The sequence below is a fragment of the Poecilia reticulata genome, linkage group LG14, assembly GCF_000633615.1.
Source record: "Poecilia reticulata strain Guanapo linkage group LG14, Guppy_female_1.0+MT, whole genome shotgun sequence".
Taxonomy (NCBI): domain Eukaryota; kingdom Metazoa; phylum Chordata; class Actinopteri; order Cyprinodontiformes; family Poeciliidae; genus Poecilia; species Poecilia reticulata.
In genome coordinates this window covers 22250926-22268948 of record NC_024344.1, presented here as the reverse complement: position 1 = coordinate 22268948, position 18023 = coordinate 22250926, and the positions used below count along the sequence as shown (strand labels likewise).

Below are 18023 nucleotides of genomic sequence, written 5' to 3'. Positions count from 1 at the left end.
GTAGCAACTATTTATATCAATCCATATTAATCAATCACAATAAATCAGAAAAAAAACAGTATGCTACTGTAAACTAAGGATTGAATTTGTTCTCATATTTTAACTATTGAGTACGTGTAGGGCTAGTAGATATCACGTCATCACGCAATGACGTCAACACCACCTGACAGCAGGTGGTGCTGCTGTGCGTTTTGAAGACGAAGAGGCGAAAAGAAAACGAATAAGAAAACATCTTCATCAACCAGGCTGACAGGCTTCGATTGAAGAAAACAGCAGGTAAAATGATATTTTAATAATTTTTCCAACGTCAGTGCGTCATCCTTACGGCAGATAAAGCTCGAGTACAGCACGCGGAGGAGTGGAACAGGGAAGCGCTTCTTATTTCCGCTTTGTTTTTGTGCCGCTTCCAGTCGAAGGTTAGCTTCGATGCTAAGCTAAATGCTAGCGTCCCCGTCGTTGCGTCGTTTGTTTTTGTTTCAAACAGATCGCTGACAGTGAATTTAATGAATTTCGTGTAAGCATACTCCTTCGACTAGCTTGTAGTTAACATTTTTCTTTGTATTTGGTGCTTTCTAGTTGAATTTGAACTATCTAAGCTAACGGTTGCTCCTTCTGCTGTCATGGCAACATGATGTAAAAAATTCTTAATATTCTATCTCATCCAGTTTGCCTGTTTAATCTAAATGTTGGGCATTACATTTTGGAGATGATTAAACATGAAAAAAAGAAAATGATGACGTATAACAAATAGGGCCAAAGTATAAAAGGTTCTAAAGGAAAAAGTTATTGTGCATTAATAATAAGTTATTATTCCCTACAGGAGCTAGATTTTTCTTAAAGAAGCTCAAACCACAGTTCTACAGGCTTTCTGGCGGTTTTGTTGTGTGCTTTGTCTGATGTTTTGCTCATTTTTTGCCCAGATCAGGCATGCCAGCACATTGTTTGTTTAAAATATAGAAACAATTAGTTATAAAACAGAGTTATTTTATATCTCCACGTTTATGCATTGAAGATGTTTATAATCTTGATACAAGTGCATCAGAGAAGAGGAGTTTTATGTGTGTTTTTACAGACTGGAATGTGATAGGTTTTAGTTTTTCTGTCTCTGTCCTACTCCTAGTTCAAATTTCCCTGCTAATCAAGGGGTAAACTGGCTGACATTTTCCTTATTCTTCCAGGATTGTCCCTCTTTTCTTTATCGGATTCGCTCTTTGCCTCCCACTGAGTGCCGCAGGACTGCTGGGATTTTAGCTTTTCATCCAACCTACCAACATGCCAGCTGCACTTGCAGATTCCAGTCAGATCATCTGTGAAGTCTGGGCGAGCAATGTGGAAGAAGAGATGAGAAAGATCAGACAGATTATCCAAAGCTACAACTACGTCGCCATGGTGAGAGTTTTGACTGTTTGTTCACCGAAACAAATTTTACGTACATGTATCCTGAGCTGTTGATAATCAATTGATCCACTCTATACTCACAAATCCAAATCCAAACCTAAACTATACCTGAACTACTCCTGTATACTTCCTTTTGAGAGATTAGATGAAGTGTCTGACTCGTCACTTTAACAGATCAGTGATGTTTACATCTGTTGCTCATCAGGACACAGAGTTCCCTGGGGTCGTTGTGCGGCCAATCGGAGAGTTTCGCAGCACGGTGGACTACCAGTACCAGCTGCTGAGGTGCAACGTGGACCTCCTGAAGATCATCCAGCTCGGACTCACGTTCATGAACGAGGACGGCACTTATCCTCCGGGCACGACGACGTGGCAGTTCAACTTCAAATTCAACCTCACGTAGGTGGAATACCGTTTCCCTGGTGATTCAGGGTGAACAAAATATCTTTAGATGAACGTTTAGTTTTGTTTGTACCATACTAAGAATGTAATGTGACATTGATCTTCTCCTCAGAGAAGACATGTATTCGCAGGACTCCATCGACCTGCTGCAGAACTCCGGCCTCCAGTTCAAAAAACATGAAGAAGAAGGAATCGACACGCTGTACTTTGCAGAGCTCCTCATGACGTCCGGCCTGGTGCTTTGTGAAAACGTCAAGTGGCTCTCCTTCCACAGGTTGGCTGTTTTAAAACCTAGCAGATGTAGCCCCTGTGATTCATAAGTATTTTTACATTCTCATCTTTGATTTTTCAGTGGTTACGACTTTGGCTATCTGGTGAAGCTTCTGACTGACGCTCGGCTTCCTGAGGAGGAGCACGACTTCTTTCAGATCCTCAACTTGTTTTTTCCTGCAATCTACGATGTCAAGTACCTGATGAAGAGCTGCAAAAGTCTCAAGGTTTGCTGAAATGTAACCACTTCTTATATTTGATCCAGTTTGGAGGAGCCAGGATTCACCCGCCTGCTGTGTTTGTGCTGCAGGGAGGCCTGCAAGAAGTAGCCGATCAGCTGGAGCTGAAGAGGATCGGACGGCAGCATCAGGCCGGATCCGACTCGCTGCTCACAGGGATGGCTTTCTTCAGGATGAAAGAGGTAAACTGAGCCTCAACCTTGGAAGTTATGCAACTAAAGTAGTCCTCTATATTTTATACATTTTAGAAATTGTTCTGTACAATGAGTATTAATGAGGTTGATAAGCTTGGATCAGATGTGGTAAAAAAGTGAGTCAAACTTTTTCTATCTTTAAAGTTCATTTAACAAGTTATTTTTTCCTTTTAATGACATTTGATGTTTCACCAAAACCAGACATTCAAATTTGATTTTTTTTTTTGGCTAAAAATGCTAAGCAGTGATTAAAAGGGTCAAATATAGAATGATTTGCCCTGGGATTCTGAATTGTTTTGTGTTTAATGACACAATCAGTTTTGTATAAAATATTTTTGTTTATTTCCAATAATATTCAGTTTGTCTCCGGTCTCTTTTGCTGCTTCTCCATTTGTTTTTCTGATTTTTTATTTACCTGCCTATTAAACTTGCAACATGTTCAGTTTTGGTTATGCCTGGCAAAACTTAATTTTTCAAGGACAGTGTTGAAAAGTATCTGAAGTCCATAAAGAAAAACCTTCAGAATCTGTTTCAGAACTTTTTGAAAGGGAAAAAAAGGAATTCAGGGTAGTGGAAAACTTTATCACAGCTCCGTTTTTAATTTAAGCTGTTCTTGTCTTTGCAGCTTTTCTTTGAAGACCACATCGACGACGCCAAGTACTGCGGTCGGCTGTACGGTCTGGGATCTGGATCCAGCCAGCCACAGAACGGGATCTCTGGGTCGGGACAGGAGGAGACCAACAACAAACACTGAGCAGCCGCTCAGCTTCACTCGTTTAAAAAAAATAATAATTCTGCTCTCCAACAAAGAACTTGTGTGAACATATCCGAGCGACTTTTTCAGTGGACTCGCAGTGGGAACAGATCCTTTAGCGGCCGACTCGTTTCTTTCCATGTCACTTTTTAGCCGAGTCTCAGACCAAACAAGTCGGATCAATTTTTTTTAAACGTGTTTGTTTTTACAGCGTGGGACCAGCGCCTGACATCCTGGGATTTTAAAGACTTCTCAGACAGATTCCTTCAACCCCTTTCTTCCCCTCCACCCCCCCTACAGGGATTTATTTTTTTAAGTTGATGCTGGAAGGGCCTGTAAATTAAAATGTATAATTTCAACAAAAATTAAAACTGTTTTAGCTCATTCTGAATGAGGTAAATGCTCTGTGGGTTCAGTCGTTCCGTTTTCTGCTTCCAGGTTTGTTGAGAACATAACATTTCATCTTCCGACCAGGTAGAGGACGTTGTGATGTAGTTTCACTCGACTCAGGATCTGTTTCAAAGATTTATTTCACTTCCAAAAAAGCCGTGTGAGTGAGGCGTTTCAGTCTAAAGGAAAACCACATCACGTCAGGAATCCTCGGGACGCGTTCAGGACAGGCAGACTGGTTCCGTATTTTCGGAGCAAATCTTTGGCCTGTTGCCGAAGGACGTCTGAGACGGAAGACGACTTGTCGAGATGCAAGAGAACAAGGCAACATTCCACCACATCTGGACGAGGAAACATCTGCAAGACAAAAAATCCATAGGCATTGTCCATTTCTTGGAATTGTTTGTATCCAGACTTGCCAACCAACTTTAATTACCTTGATTGTGCTGGGAATGTTTTCTAGGGTCTGTTGGAGTTTGGACATCTTTGAGGACAAAGAGAGGAAAGTTTCCTCCTCCCCAGACCTGCACAAATAGAAAGGAAACATCAGGAAGAAGAGCAACAGTCACTTTGCTCTGAAATGCTCCAAAGAATTTGACTTAAAGACAAACATTAAGTAAAACTAAAACCAGCTCCGTCATACAAGTGTTATTACATCTAGGGTTGGGACTTTTAAAGACACAGTAAGCTTAACAGCAGACTTAACCCAGCTGCTGAAATGTACAAATATGAGGCAAAGCTTAATGAAATGTGAAACCTGATGAGGAAATTTTGACCTTTTTATGACATTTTAAGAGCCACTTCTCCAGATAAAAGAAAATGGAAATAAGCGAGAACAATCCTGACCCTTGCTCAACGTCTGAGGTTGCTGTCTGAGACGGACTGCCTTCCTGTTGGTTCCCAGAGTCCGTCCGTCCATCCTGGACCCGGCTGTGCTGCAGAATCATGGTGGACAGTCGCTCCTGGGTCTCTCTCACTGACCTCTGAGTGGCCTGACAGGCGGCGTGAGGCTCTGACAGAAGCGCCGATGGCTCAAAGTCCAGTCCTCGAGAGCACAGCTCTTTCAACTCCGCCGTTGCTGCCTGGCCGTTCGGCTCGTCATCGATGCAGAAGCTGGGTCCGTTTTGGACCACAGAGTCCCTCCACCAACACTCATACAGACGGTGGTAACAGACGACCGCCTGCAGGCTGCCGGCTTCGGCTTCAGCTTCAGAGAGGTGGAGTGTTTTGGAATGTTTCCTGGAAAATATCCTGACGTCACCTGTTTGACAAACCGATCAATTAGTTAATATCAGGGCTGGGAGATAAATTGATTTTATTCATTAATCTAATTCTTGAAGATTTAATTTTTGGAACATCTGGATTTCTTTTCCACCAAAGCTTTTCTTAGTTCAGACTTCAGAGTGATGTCACCACGGCCAGAGCCGCCATCTTGCTTGGGAAGCTGCCATATATTTGCACTATAAATTCAGGTATACTCAGAAATATAATGGTCACGCTAATATTATTTTTGTCTTTTTTCATTACAATAATAGGGTCATATTACAAGGATAAAGTAGAATGACATTAATGTTGAAATAATAGAATTAAATCATTTCACGAAAATTCCCAACCAAAAAAAAAAAAAAATTCAGGCTTTTTTTTAAAATGACTTCTCATATTTAAGAAGTTCTTCTAGTAAAGATGCATTTATTCTGCTAATGACTATATTTTCATAATTAAAGACTCTTGCAGCTGGTCCCCAATACTTCATCGTACAATTCTCAGGAGGGATGACTGAAATAAGTCACTTTTGAAAATGGTTTCTGTCATTTTAATAAAAATTAAAATCACATCTGCTCTGAAAAAAAAAAAATCTAATTTTACTTTTAAGCTGCATCACCCAACACTAATTAATATTAACTACAAGCTCTAGAATGATTTCAAACCAGCTTAAATAAAAGCTTGAGGTAGTACCGATACCTTCAGGGAACAGCAGCCGGCAGAACGCCGCAGAGACCTCAAAGTGTCCAGAGTCTCCGATCCAAGCCGCAGCCTGCCACAGCTCCGTCAGCAGCCGCCCGTCGTCGCTCAGCAGCCAGCTGAGCAGCGAGCGAGTCAGATGGACCGAGGAGTACAGCAGGACCTGAACATGGGTTCGTGTAATGAATTGAAACAAATAATTAACTTACGATTAAAGGTTTAATAGGTTAAAATGAGCTCTAATCAATTAACGTCTTCTTAGACATGATTTCAGTGTTAATAGTTTGGCCTCCACCCAGAAGCAGAGCTGGTTGATGCAGGAAAAAAGATGGCAGAGCCAAACCAGAACAGAAAAGAAGTTTTAGCATTTGGAAACCACAGATGGTAGTATGCATCTCTCCGTTTCAAATCTTTGTATTCTTTTAATTTTTTAATTCAGCAACCCAAGAGGTTCCCGTTTTGCAATACATGTGAATGTTCTCTGTGGGTGGTCTTCAGAGCGAACCTGTCTGAGAGGAATGCTGGCGCTCCGTGCTGGAGTCTCCACAGACTTCAGCTCTTCCAGAAGCGCGCTGATGCTCCGATCTCCAGCTGAATTCAGGCAAACGTTAAACTCTTCCCCCCAGATGTCTCTCGCTCTGTCCTGTAAGGTGTTGGAACCGTTCAGGGTCGCCCACGGATGAGTGGCGACGCAGGAAGCCGGGGCGAGGATGCCGGAGTCCGCCAGGGCCACAGCCAGCAGCTCAGCGACACAAAGATGGAGCCTGTGGGCCTGCAGGACACAAAGTCCAACATTAAATCCTCTGAATACTTGCAGAAAGGAGTGGTTTCTTGATATGACAGATTCTGACCAGCAGGGGGGTCTGTGAGCTCAGAACCTCTTGCGCTCCGACCCAGTCCTGAGCAGCTGCCAGGTCTTTAGCGCATCTCAGAGCCAGCGTTTGGCCCAGAACCTCCTCTCCGGAGATTCTCGCCAGATCAGCCGCCGTCCTCAGAGACGGGGCGTCGTTCTTCCTGGCGATGACTTTGGCTGCGTCAAAACTGCAGCCAGCACCGAGGTAACTGAGCGCAAACGTAGGAGGAGAGAAAATATAAACAGTTCAGAATCACAATCTGAATTCTGGGTGTAGTTCTGTGGTTCTGCTTCTGACCATTTAGCAGCAGCAGATAAATGTCCGTCTTTCTCCAGCACAGCAGCCCAGCATGTGTAGAGATCCTTCAGCAGAGGCTGGTCTGCAGGGAGCCGGGCTTTCACCAGAGCAATGGCCTCCCTGAAAACACCAGACCAGATGCAGGAACAGCACAAAAATCAACGGCATTAAAACTAAAGTCTGCCATAAATACTCTGCTTCTCACTGTGCTTTTAGAAGGGCATATATGTCACTTATTTCAAAACTTTTATTGATATTTTTGAATCCTTTTGATTTGGATGTGTTTGGAACCACTCCTTAGATCTCCTTAAATCCAGTTACTAAATTACAGTATAGTCTCACCACCTCCATTAATTCAGTTCAAACATCTTTAGCAAAAGAAACTGAGGTGGATTAGCAGCGCTTGCTAACAACTGACTGAATCATCCAGGACATAGTCTATTTACTGTGATAGAATATTTACTATCACAGTAAATATTCTATTTCATGGACTATTTACTGTGAAATAGTCTGTTCTGCCCAGATGTTGAGCTGTTGACATATCATGACAATCTGGAAACTGTCCCACCTAAAGCAACTGTCTTCAGTCAGAAGCCACTTCAGACTTGTTCTGAGACTGACTGTTACTGCAGATTCTTCCTGCCCACAACATCACCATTCACAACGCCTCTTAGATGGGCTTCTTCAGGACATCAGTTAAAGAAAGGAACGTGAATGTCCACAATAAACTCAATCTTGTACACCCATTTCTTGTTTTATACAGTCTTTGAAGCCATATGTTGTGCAATTACCCTAATCTCGAAAAATTACTAAAAATGGAACCTAATGCCCATGACGAGTGGATGTAAACATAAATTAAGCAGAGAGCAACAGTAAGTTACACAGATATGCTCGTTTGTATGAACGGCGGGAGACATGAACCTGTAGAGCTTGTTGGACCTCAGCAGGTCCACGGCCTCGTACAGCTTGTTGATGGACAGCAGGTGGGATGCTGCCTTTAGGAACTGCTCCTGCATACACAGCTGCTTGACGAAGGCCTCCACCGTACGGCTCCACACCTCGAAGCCAGCTGCGCGAGAAGAAAAATAAAACCAAACCGTTTTATACTAGAATGAATCTAAAATTCTCCTGTTCACCACTAGAGGGAACCCTTGTGCACAGCAATAAAAGTGCAGCCTGCTAGGTGAAGCTGTTACCCATGGGAGCGATGGAGAGCAGGTGATCACTGAGCTCTCCTCTCTCAGTGGCGAGCTGCAGCGCCCCCTGTAGGTCTCCGCTCCACAGCCGCAAATACACCACAGAGTCGTAGTGGCCCGCCTCCACGTGGCTCTCCTCTAAACAACAAGAGAAGAAGAAAATTAGTTTAGCCTTTGACTCTGAGCTTCTTAACCTCCAGCAGCTGATGAAGAAAAATCCCACAAACCTTCAGCCTCAAACATGCGGTGCAGAGCCTCTCTGTCATGAAACAGACCCAGGTGGATATAATCTCCTTGGCCTGGGACACAGGCTGCAGGTGGCGCTAGAAACACAAAAACGCTTTTATCAACAGGTCTTTGACCATTTTGTATGTAGAAACTTAACCAGTTTTTGCAAGATAAAACAACAAAAGTTTAGTGCATACGTTAAAATTTAGAACCTCAAATACAGCACCCTGCAATAAATATTCACACCCCTTGAACCTTTCCACATGTCAAGTTGCAGCCACAAATGTGTCTTTATGTGACAGAAGCACAAAGTAGTGCAGAACTGTGCAACCAATTGCTTTCCAACGTCACCAAATTATTAAACAGAATCAAGCTGTGTGCAATTCACAGATATTTCTATTTGTGAAGTTTGCTGATATATAGAGGTGTAACGACTACAGTTTTCTGGCCAATCACCTATCTTTATAAAAGATAGCCGATTCAGGTCCAGATTTTGATTTTGGTAAATGTCTGAAAAGTCACAAAATGCAGCGACAAAGTTGGAAACAGTGTGGTGATTATTGTTAACTGCTGATTTTCAGACCTCTGTGGAGGGAAACAAGCTCAGTTTCTCATTTAAGTACTGGGCGACTGCAGCTCTCTCAAAATTAAGGAAATCATGTCTGATCTACTGCTGCACCTCTACTGAAATGGATTTTCAATGTCATTCAATCCAGCAGCTTTCCAATTGGTATTCATCGTTTAAAAACATGACACCAACCAATCAGATGCCTTCAGTTATGGAGACAGATCGACAGCTGAGTAGATCCGTTTTGGTTTAGTTTAAGAACTAGTGAATAGTTCTCTAGATGGACATAAGACATGAACCCTCTGACTTTAAGCTTCTCACCTCTGGAGTGTTTGACTGAAGCCAGAGTCAGGCAGTCCTGCAGCAGCTCCTCTTTGGGCCGGTGGTCCATGGATGTGCTGAGAGGCAGCATGGAGCGAGGCTTCTTCTTCTTCATCAGGTCTGGAGAGGCGTCACGAAACATTATGAGATATTGACCAGTTATTTACAATGGAGGACTGGATTAATACATGCAAAACAAACATCAGAAGTTTACTCTCATTTTCACAACCATGCTGTTCAGTTTTTCAGAAAAGATAAATCCACCCACCTGGTTTGTCTTTAGGTTTTGCAGGAGGAATTGATTTCCTTGGTACCTCATTAACTGCTAAGAATAAAAAAAATGTTTCATATAAAATAATAATTACAAGCTCCTTTTACTGTACTGTTCACCTACCAGCTGGAGATTCCAGACTGTTTGTTGATCGGACTTCTTCCTCTTCGTCTTCCTCAGACAGAACCTGCTCTGCCTGCTTTCCTTCAGTCGCCGGCTCGCCGTTGATCTTTGGCTCTGCCGGTCCAACAGATCCTGATGCCGTCTTGTTCTTCTTCTTCTGCTTCTTTTCCTGCATCATGACCATCTTCTTCCCTGAGATTAAATGGTAGCACGGCGTCACAAAAAGCTGTATCGGCACACAGACCTTCTTCATGTCCGTGTCTACCTTTAGGGGGCTTGGTGAACTCCTGCTGGGAGACCTTCCACTCCTGGACTGTGAAGTCTTTCCCTCCAGTCCAGATCACATCTGGATCAGCTGGAGACCAGTCAACACACAGCAGATACCCAGTGTGACCGCGGTAGTTGGAGACGGCCGCTTCCTCCAGGACGTCCCACACCTACATGGAGGGACACCAATAAATATCACCGTCCAACTCAAACTGTTCAACTGGGTAAATGAGCTTTAAGAAGATGTTTAGAGCTAAAGATAAATCTATATGGACGGTTGATTGTTGGTATAGTTAATTCACTTTTGAGAGAAGAGGCAGATGGTATAAGATTTTTTTCTTCCCACTACTCTTTATTCAAAACCTCTGTTTGTAATGCGACATGTTCAAATGAACAAAATAACCAAATAAATAAAATACAAATATCTCTCTATCCTAAGTGTAGTTCAAGACTGCATAGAAGTACCCAGATACATGTCCAGACCTACCTGAGCCGTGCCGTCGTACGAGGCGGTGACCAGTCGGCCGCTGTGGTGCGGACTCCAGGCCATGCTGGTGATTTTAGCCGTGTGACCACAGAGCCGGCGGTACGGCTCGGTCAGCACCGCCGGGCTCTCCGGAGGATTCTCTGCAGAAAGCAAGATGATGAAATATATGCTGCTCAAAGCTAGATTAAAGAAATGAACTAAACTTTGATTCTATGTGAAAGAAAACAAAATCTACAAATTAAAACAGATTTATTTACATCTGTGCAAAATGCAAGACACAGAGTTCCAACTGACTGGGCATTCAAAAAAGCAACAAAACGTTTTTGTTCCCCTCTAATTTTCCCACAGGAGAGCCATATTTCCAATATCAAAAGATAAAGATGCTCCAAAACACCAGTTGATTGCAATTATTTTGCCATTTGTGAATGCCCTCTTCCTCAGCAGTACCAGGTTGCACTCTTCAGTGTGAACATTGTTATTGTTTAAAGACAAAAAGTCTCTTAAAATGAAGTCAGAGGGAGAAGTTGTAAGAAGCTACTCAGGTGGACAATATTTTAAACAATGTGTGGGGAGATGGCTACTGTTTATGCAGGCTTTCAACAGATAACAGGAAGGCTGAACTTATTACAGAAAAGATGTGAAGATTTTTTGAAATGTCAAAGGTAAGGATCTACATTCTCTGAATACACAGAATCTGCCAGTCACTAACTGCTAATCCGACAATAAGGCAGTTTAAAATGTCAACTCAATTTTCCTTTTCTTTAAATACAAAAATCTAGAAAAAAAGTCTGAAATAATGTTTTTATAGCTAAAAATTCTAGAACTGCACGAGGTCAGGATCGACAAGAAATACCAATAATGAATGGAGGAAAAAAATATCTGAAAACAACAAGAAGATGTTTCCAACCAATGACAGAGCGGAGGTCGTGGACGTAGACGACGGCGTTGCTGGAGCCTGAGGCCAGCAGACAGTGGAGTTCCGGCGCAGCGCCGTGGTCATGGTGCCATCGGAGCGTGTTGATGATCTTGTGGTGCTGCTGGATGCTGCACAGCAGCAACAGACTGGGAGCCTGATACACATCGATGCTCCTGCAGGGGAAACAAAACACTCAGATGTTCAGAAGGTGTGTGGGTATGAATAACCATAATATCATATCAATTACTTAGACAACGATACAATGTTTGCTGATATGTCTGTCACAATACAATTTAATTCACAAAACTGCAATCAATATATCATATGCCCACTTAACATCTATTTCAACTCACAAAAAAATGACTAAAATATGACGACTATGCTCTTACAGGCATTGAAGTAAAAAGTTAAAAATTTCAAAATAAGGAAATATCTTAAACTTGATGAAACAGACTGATGTTTATATTTTGCATCAACGTAATTGGATCATTAATCATTTAACCGATATAAATCAATGTATTGCTACTCCTCTAATTTATAACAGATTCATTTAGAAGAAATTCTTTGTGATCCTAACACTAACTCCAGAAGGAGTCGTGGCCCTTCTCTAGTTAAAACAACTTACAATTATTTAATGAAAACTCACTATTGAGGAAACTGAAACTATGCCTCTTTTTTTTTTTTTAACCTTTTCTGGCTAAGGATGCCAAAAATATCCTGAACTAAAATTAAATCAGTGAAGTCATTTTGTTGAGTTTAGAAACATACAACAAAAAGAATCTAAAAAAAAAATTTAACACATAAATATTAAAAAGAAAAAATCTCAATGACTCCTCACTATCCTCCGACGACTCTGAATTTACTGGTCCTGCTTTTAAACTCTAAATGAACACAAAAATAAATACAAATTCTCAACAGCTCAAACAGAACTAATCTCCTTATTCTGTGGGTAAATAGATTTGAGTCACTCACCCATCCTCGTTGCCGATGGCGACAATCTTCCCATCCGGCTTCCAGCTGAGGTCCGTGTGTGGAGACAACTTGTGCTGTTTGAAAGCAGGAGAGGTTCAGTAGAAACAAGACCGAAAACAGGCTTTTTTTCCAACGTTCAGCTAAAAACAAAATCAGAAATGACTTAAGATTTTAGTTTTGTCATCCTGATGACACACACACACTCCACACACACCCCACCTGGATGTTGTTGGTGTCTCTGATGAGCTTGTCGATGTCCGATGCCTCTCCGTTCAGCCTCGCTGGTTCGTGTTGCAGGATGACGCCCTCACCGGCGCAGCTGTACAGACTGTAGCTCTGCTTTCCTTCTGCACCTAAACGTCACACAAACATGTCTCACAGACGCAATCTGTCCCTGCAGACCAGCTACACTTTGGGAATCAGCAGCAAAATTTTCAAGTTAAAGTTTTCATGATTTTGATTTCAGAGCTAGCAGGAACTCACCAAACGACAGCGGGGGCACTGGGGGCCCCCAGGCCAATGTGTACACAGTCTTCCTGTGATAGGAGCTTGATATCTGAGGAGGCCTGCAGGAGAACAAGCAGAAAGTCAGAGAGAGAGAGGATGGTGACACTTTAGGAAAATAGGCCAAAAGAATTGGAAGATGAAAGACACTTTTTCAGTGTTTTGTGTTTTGCCAGTTTGGCAAATGGATACAAAAACACATGAAATTACCTCCTTGAACCAGCGGTCAAAAGCAATCAGGAGAAGGAGGAAGTTTGGAAAGAGTATTACAAATCCTGCCGTAGAGGATCTTACTTGTTGGAGAAGACGTCGTAGATCCCAACTTTTCCATCGTCGGTTCCAAAAGCCAAGGATCCCTCTTTCTTCAAGTGCCACGCCAGCTGCAATTAAAGCAAAAACTAATTCATGTTTTTGATCTCTAGAACATTTACTGCAAGTAGTTTAAAAAAGTTCACCTGTCTGCTAATAAAGGGAACGTTTTTATTATATTTTCAAACTGTTTCAAGCCCTAATGTGACCCATGTCCTTCACAGCACAGGTTCAAGGGCGAGCACTTCCTCATGCATCATGATGATGCATGATGATGTTTCACTGAAGGTACAGTTTTACTGTGGTCTCGTGTTTTTGAATCACACTGAGTTTTGGAAAATTGTAAGATACCCACAGCTAAGTCTTACCGCTGTGACCTTGGACTTGATGCCCTGCCAAAAAGATCTGACGTCGTACTGGTTCTGGGTGCTTAGCGTATTCCACACTCGGATCAGGTTGTCCCCGACGCCAAGCGCAAGACAGCCGATGCCCACCGGGGAGAAGGTCAGGGTGTAGACGTGGCCCCCCAGCGTGGGCAGGGTCCAACAGCAGCTCAGAGAGTCCAGGTCCCAGCATTTAATCTGAACCAGTGGCAAAAAAGAGAACAACTTAGTCCTCTTCAACCCACCGAATCTGTCTGGGGTTGCTGCAGTGTAAAGAAGCACTAAATCCCAGAAGCATAAACAAACATGGATTTTATGCTGGATTGAAAAAAGAGCATTATTTCCATTTAAATTTCTAATGCGACATAATTTTTGTCACAAAAGTCGTATTTTTAACCAACAGTTTCTCAAAATGCAGGTTTCAGGTAAAACATTTATCTTTGGCTGGAAAAAAACAACTTCTAAAATTTTCTGTTTATCTTCACACTAAGAACGGAAAAGTTTAATATTTGTTCCTTTCAACTGTATTAAATTAAAAAGTACTTTCCCCATTTTTTATTCTTTTTAATGTCTTGTACAACTTTTTTATTACTAAAACAATTGGTAAAAGTTTAAATACTCTTAGAGACAAATCATTTTTTCCTCAAAGATCAAGCAAAACAAAAGTGGGTAAGTAAAACTTTAGTTATTTTTTTGGGGTGAAACCAGGCACACACCTCTCTGTCCATGGATGTGCTGATGAGAATCTCTCGGCCGTCCTGCAGCTGAACAGAACTCATGTTGAAGACGATCCGGCTGTGGTTCTGACCCTCAGACGACGTTCCAAACAAACTCCACTTCTGCTTCCCAGTCTTGGCCAAATCCCACATTGCCAGCTCACCGCTGGAGTGATAGGAACAGTTAAACGTCAGGTTGAGCGTTTTAGCAGGAAATAATTCAACAATATAAACACTGTTTTACGTTTGTCAGCAATATAAATAAAATAACCTTAATATTAAATTTACGACTTTGTTTCTTTGTACAATTTCAGTTTTCTGGCACAAAATTTGTAGCCAAAGAATCCTGGTACATAATACCGGCCACTAATAGAGCTTCCAGAGTATTTGGAACAGAAATGGGCCTCTAACAAGTTCAACTCTTAGTTTTCTTGATTAGAGCTCATGTTCCTAGTCTAAGTGTCAGTTTTAAAAATAATGCTTCAATATAGTTTTAACTAAAAGGTATTTTTTATTTCTGCTAATTATTCCTGAGGATTAGTAACACTCATCTTAATCTAAACATTTATGCCTCCTGCATGTCCCGACCCCCCCATAGGAAAACTCTGGACCTGAAGCAGCTGGAAACGAGCTGCGTCGCTCGTCCCTTTGGCCAGTGGACGTTGAGCCAGATCCTCTCTTTCACCCCGGGGTCGACAGCAGAGCCTCTTCTCTTTAGAAACGGCAGCTTCAATGTCATCACGCCTGTCAGGAGAGGGGGAGAAAACATGAAGGGATTTAGGGTTTAAATTCACTGCAGAGGGGAGCTGGAAATGAAAGAAAATGTGATTTCATCCTAAAATGTCTAAACTTCCTCATTGATATTATTGGCATACTAAAAATAAATTCAAAACTAAATACTGAATTAAAGAAAAGTTTGAAGCATTTTCATGTTTCACAAACCTCATCCCTCACCTTTTCCCTTGGCAGTGCTCCAGATCCTCACCGTCTGGTCTTTGCTTCCAGAAGCCAGGAAGCAGCCTGATTCTTCCTCAGCTGAAACTCCATTTGTTGCTGAAACATATTAAACATGAGCCTTAAATTAAAAACAAAACAGCAGCGCTTTTGACGTTTTTTTGGCTGGCAGGATAAAATTACCATCATGGTCCTCAGATCTGGCGTAGAGTGCGTCCTCCCCGATCAGCGGAGACCACGCCAGCGAGTGGATCTCGTTGTCATGTCCCCGGAGGCGATGAATCACCTCGCCTTTTTTACTAATGTCAATCAACACAATCATCCCGTCTTTGTACCTGCAACACAATCAACAGCAGTTTAGTTGTCGTTATTGTAACTTAAGTTCCACTGAACCATTCATTTTTGTTAAAAGTGGCCCTTTATGCTTCCTTGAACATGTTACTACAAGTCTATAAAACACATCTTCATGACATTTTTCACATAAAATCATTCTTAGATAATGAGATTTTGATCCATTTCATGCTCCTTTCAGAATGAGCTGCATTAGGGCCTCTTGTAGCTTTAAATCCAAATAAGCTGCTGCTGGCGACGCCCCCCGAACTCAAGATTTACACTCACATGTGAAAATGGCTGCAAACAACAAACAAATGTGCAACAACCGTGAATCTTTGAAAAGCGAAAGTGGGGCCTACTGCACAACCAACAAAAATGCAGCAAGTGGTTTCTAATGGTAACAACTAATCACTTGTCTTTTCCAGCATCCATTGTAGAGCGCATAGAGTGGTAAGACCAGCCGACCAAACGTTCTGCTTGGCTTGAAATTTTGCTGAATGCTAGGCTAACGGGGCTGAGGTTACTAGTTGAGGGGCTGGGCTCTGCTGGGGTTGCTAGGTGATGTTGCAGTGTCTGTTGATTCTGACTCAACATTCGGGAGGTTTTTGAAACTCCTCATTTTCTAACCAAACTCACACTTTGGTTTGGATTTTAAACTCTGTAACTCTTTATAAAGCCTTTACTAAGTCTAAACTGAGAAGTGATGTATAATGATCTACCGACCCAACCGCCACAGACTTCCAGCTGTGAGGAGAGCAGGTGAGGCAGAAGATGGTCCTCGGCTCTGGGAAGAAGATGGCCGTGTCACCAGTGTGGAACCAGTGGCAGACCACCACTCCCTTCTCGTCACCCGACACCACCAGGTTTTTATCCGCAGGGGACCAGTGCACTGCTGAGATGGGGCTCTGCAATATACAATCCAGTATTTAGCAGAAAACTATGCCCAAGAATATCTAAAGGCTGGTGCAGGTGAGGCAGCAGCCAGTAGAGGTCCGTAGAATCATACTAAACTAACCTGATGAGGTGCATTTTTCCTGATTAAAGTTTTGTTATTGGAGTCCCAGAAGCGTACGCTGCCATCAGTGGAGGAGCTGACACAAATGTGACTCTGCTCGGGGTGCTGGCAGAACGAAAAGCCAGACACCAAGTCCCTGTGGCCCACGAGCTCACCTGCAAAACACACACAAAGCATTTAATTCAATAATGAGCCTTTGGTCTTGAGTTTTCAACCATTCAGAAATGATTGGAGTCCTCCCACTCCAGTGGATCCTCTTGGGCAGAAATCCTCCCCCTGAACTCCGATATGAAACTGGTTCCTACTTTCAAAATAACAAGAAAAAAAGACCCTTTTTTGTGAGAAATAGAATAATTAAAACTGCTCCTGGAAGCAGCTTTCTGAAAACTGGTTCCAATAAATTCTGTTGAAGTCCAAATGAGGTTGCTTCAGTTAAATAAAGGGGGCAGTAGAAAGGCCCAAGAAAAGTTCATGAACTCAAAATGACGGAAATCAAAAAAGTCCTGGTAAAAAGTTTATGTGGTAGAGACAGCTACCTCTCAAAGAAGAGGCACTGAAAAAAATACATGCTGGTCCTGGGAAAGGTTGCTACAGTCGAAAACAGCCAGGAAAACAGTTCCAGAAGACTGCCCCAGTTCATGAAAAATATCTCCCTCATAGAAAAGCTGGGAGGCTGATGAGAAAGGAAATGGTTTCTGTCCAAAAGAAATAAATGAATGAAAATCGGATTGATCTGATTGAAAATCAGAATCAAATAGTCTGGTTCCCAAAAAGAGGTAAAGAGTGGGTATAAAAGATTGAATTCTAAGAAAAAAAATGTCCTGCAGAAGAGAAAAAATGGGGGGAAGGAATAATTGCCCCATTAAAAAATTTTCTGTTTTTTGTAAAAGGTTGCAGTGGGACAGGAAGTCCCGCTGCAGTTCTCCAGCCCTGGTGTCCGGCCAGTTTTAGATGAGTCTCTGCTCCAACACAGCTGCTCAGCACGTCATGACTACTAATAATACATGTTCTAGAGAGGTCTGCAGATGAACCATCATTTGATTCAGGTGTGATGACTTGGGTATAAAACTAACACATGCCGGATACCACGAGAACTGACTTTGGACCCGACTGCTCTAGACTAAATAACAGTTGCAAAAAGATGCCGCAATGTAAAAGCACCCAAAATAGATAACAAAATTCCAAGCAACTTGAAAAAAAACGGTCATTAAAGTTACCTCAAGGAGAAAGATACTGTGGAAAAAGTTCAAAGCAGATTTTTGAACCAATTCTCCCACAGAACTAATCACTAAGGCTCGTAGTTTATGGAGTTGTGAGAACAGACTCACCTGTAACCCTGCATGAAGCAGCAGAAACCTCAATCAGGTAGATTACGTTTTTGGCTCCGACTCCCAGCAAACCGCTGCTGCTGACATCACTGCAGCGCGAGCTGTACCAGTTAGGAGAGGCGGGAAGAGACCTCTCACGCATGGCGTCTCAGACACTTTAGATAATCGTTAAATTTATTTCATAATTTTAAGTTTAAATAAACCAAAATAAAAACTCCTCACATGCTGCCTGGAGGGTTGCAGTCGCAACGTTAAAAAGCAGCGTGTTGTCGCAAAAACCCTGTCTAGAGTACGGAATCCTAATAGGGTCAAACCGCACGGAGTTTGCCGTATTTTAATCCCGGATTTGCAGGTTGTAAGCAGTTTGTATTG

The 18023-nt window shown here is 42.3% G+C and overlaps 2 protein-coding genes across 3 annotated transcripts; one reads left to right on the top strand and one right to left on the bottom strand.

The window, feature by feature from the left end:
* The first annotated feature begins 155 nt into the window (after positions 1–155).
* On the top strand, positions 156–3637 carry cnot8 (CCR4-NOT transcription complex, subunit 8). Its single transcript, XM_008428454.2, has 7 exons — positions 156–276; positions 1179–1389; positions 1604–1797; positions 1913–2074; positions 2153–2297; positions 2381–2491; positions 3129–3637. The coding sequence occupies exons 2-7, from the start codon at positions 1273–1275 to the stop codon at positions 3255–3257; spliced, it is 858 nt and encodes a 285-aa protein (XP_008426676.1). The 5' UTR covers positions 156–276; positions 1179–1272; the 3' UTR covers positions 3258–3637.
* Positions 3638–3769: 132 nt separating this feature from the next.
* gemin5 (gem (nuclear organelle) associated protein 5) lies at positions 3770–17958 on the bottom strand. Of its 2 annotated transcripts, none has more exons than XM_008428452.2 (28): positions 17652–17958; positions 16324–16478; positions 16032–16213; positions 15159–15310; positions 14976–15074; positions 14633–14765; positions 14022–14187; positions 13291–13503; positions 12908–12993; positions 12593–12675; positions 12329–12462; positions 12110–12183; positions 11129–11310; positions 10222–10361; positions 9733–9904; positions 9468–9659; positions 9342–9398; positions 9074–9193; positions 8184–8279; positions 7957–8094; positions 7682–7829; positions 6761–6880; positions 6461–6671; positions 6115–6381; positions 5610–5772; positions 4494–4908; positions 4084–4171; positions 3770–4004 (listed from the first exon to the last, which is right to left on the bottom strand). In XM_008428452.2, the coding sequence occupies exons 1-28, from the start codon at positions 17791–17793 to the stop codon at positions 3843–3845; spliced, it is 4290 nt and encodes a 1429-aa protein (XP_008426674.1). In that variant the 5' UTR covers positions 17794–17958; the 3' UTR covers positions 3770–3842. The 2 variants fall into 2 exon arrangements, with proteins under 2 accessions (XP_008426674.1, XP_008426675.1); XM_008428453.2 differs by having other exon boundaries at positions 9342–9395.
* Between the last annotated feature and the right edge of the window lie 65 nt (positions 17959–18023).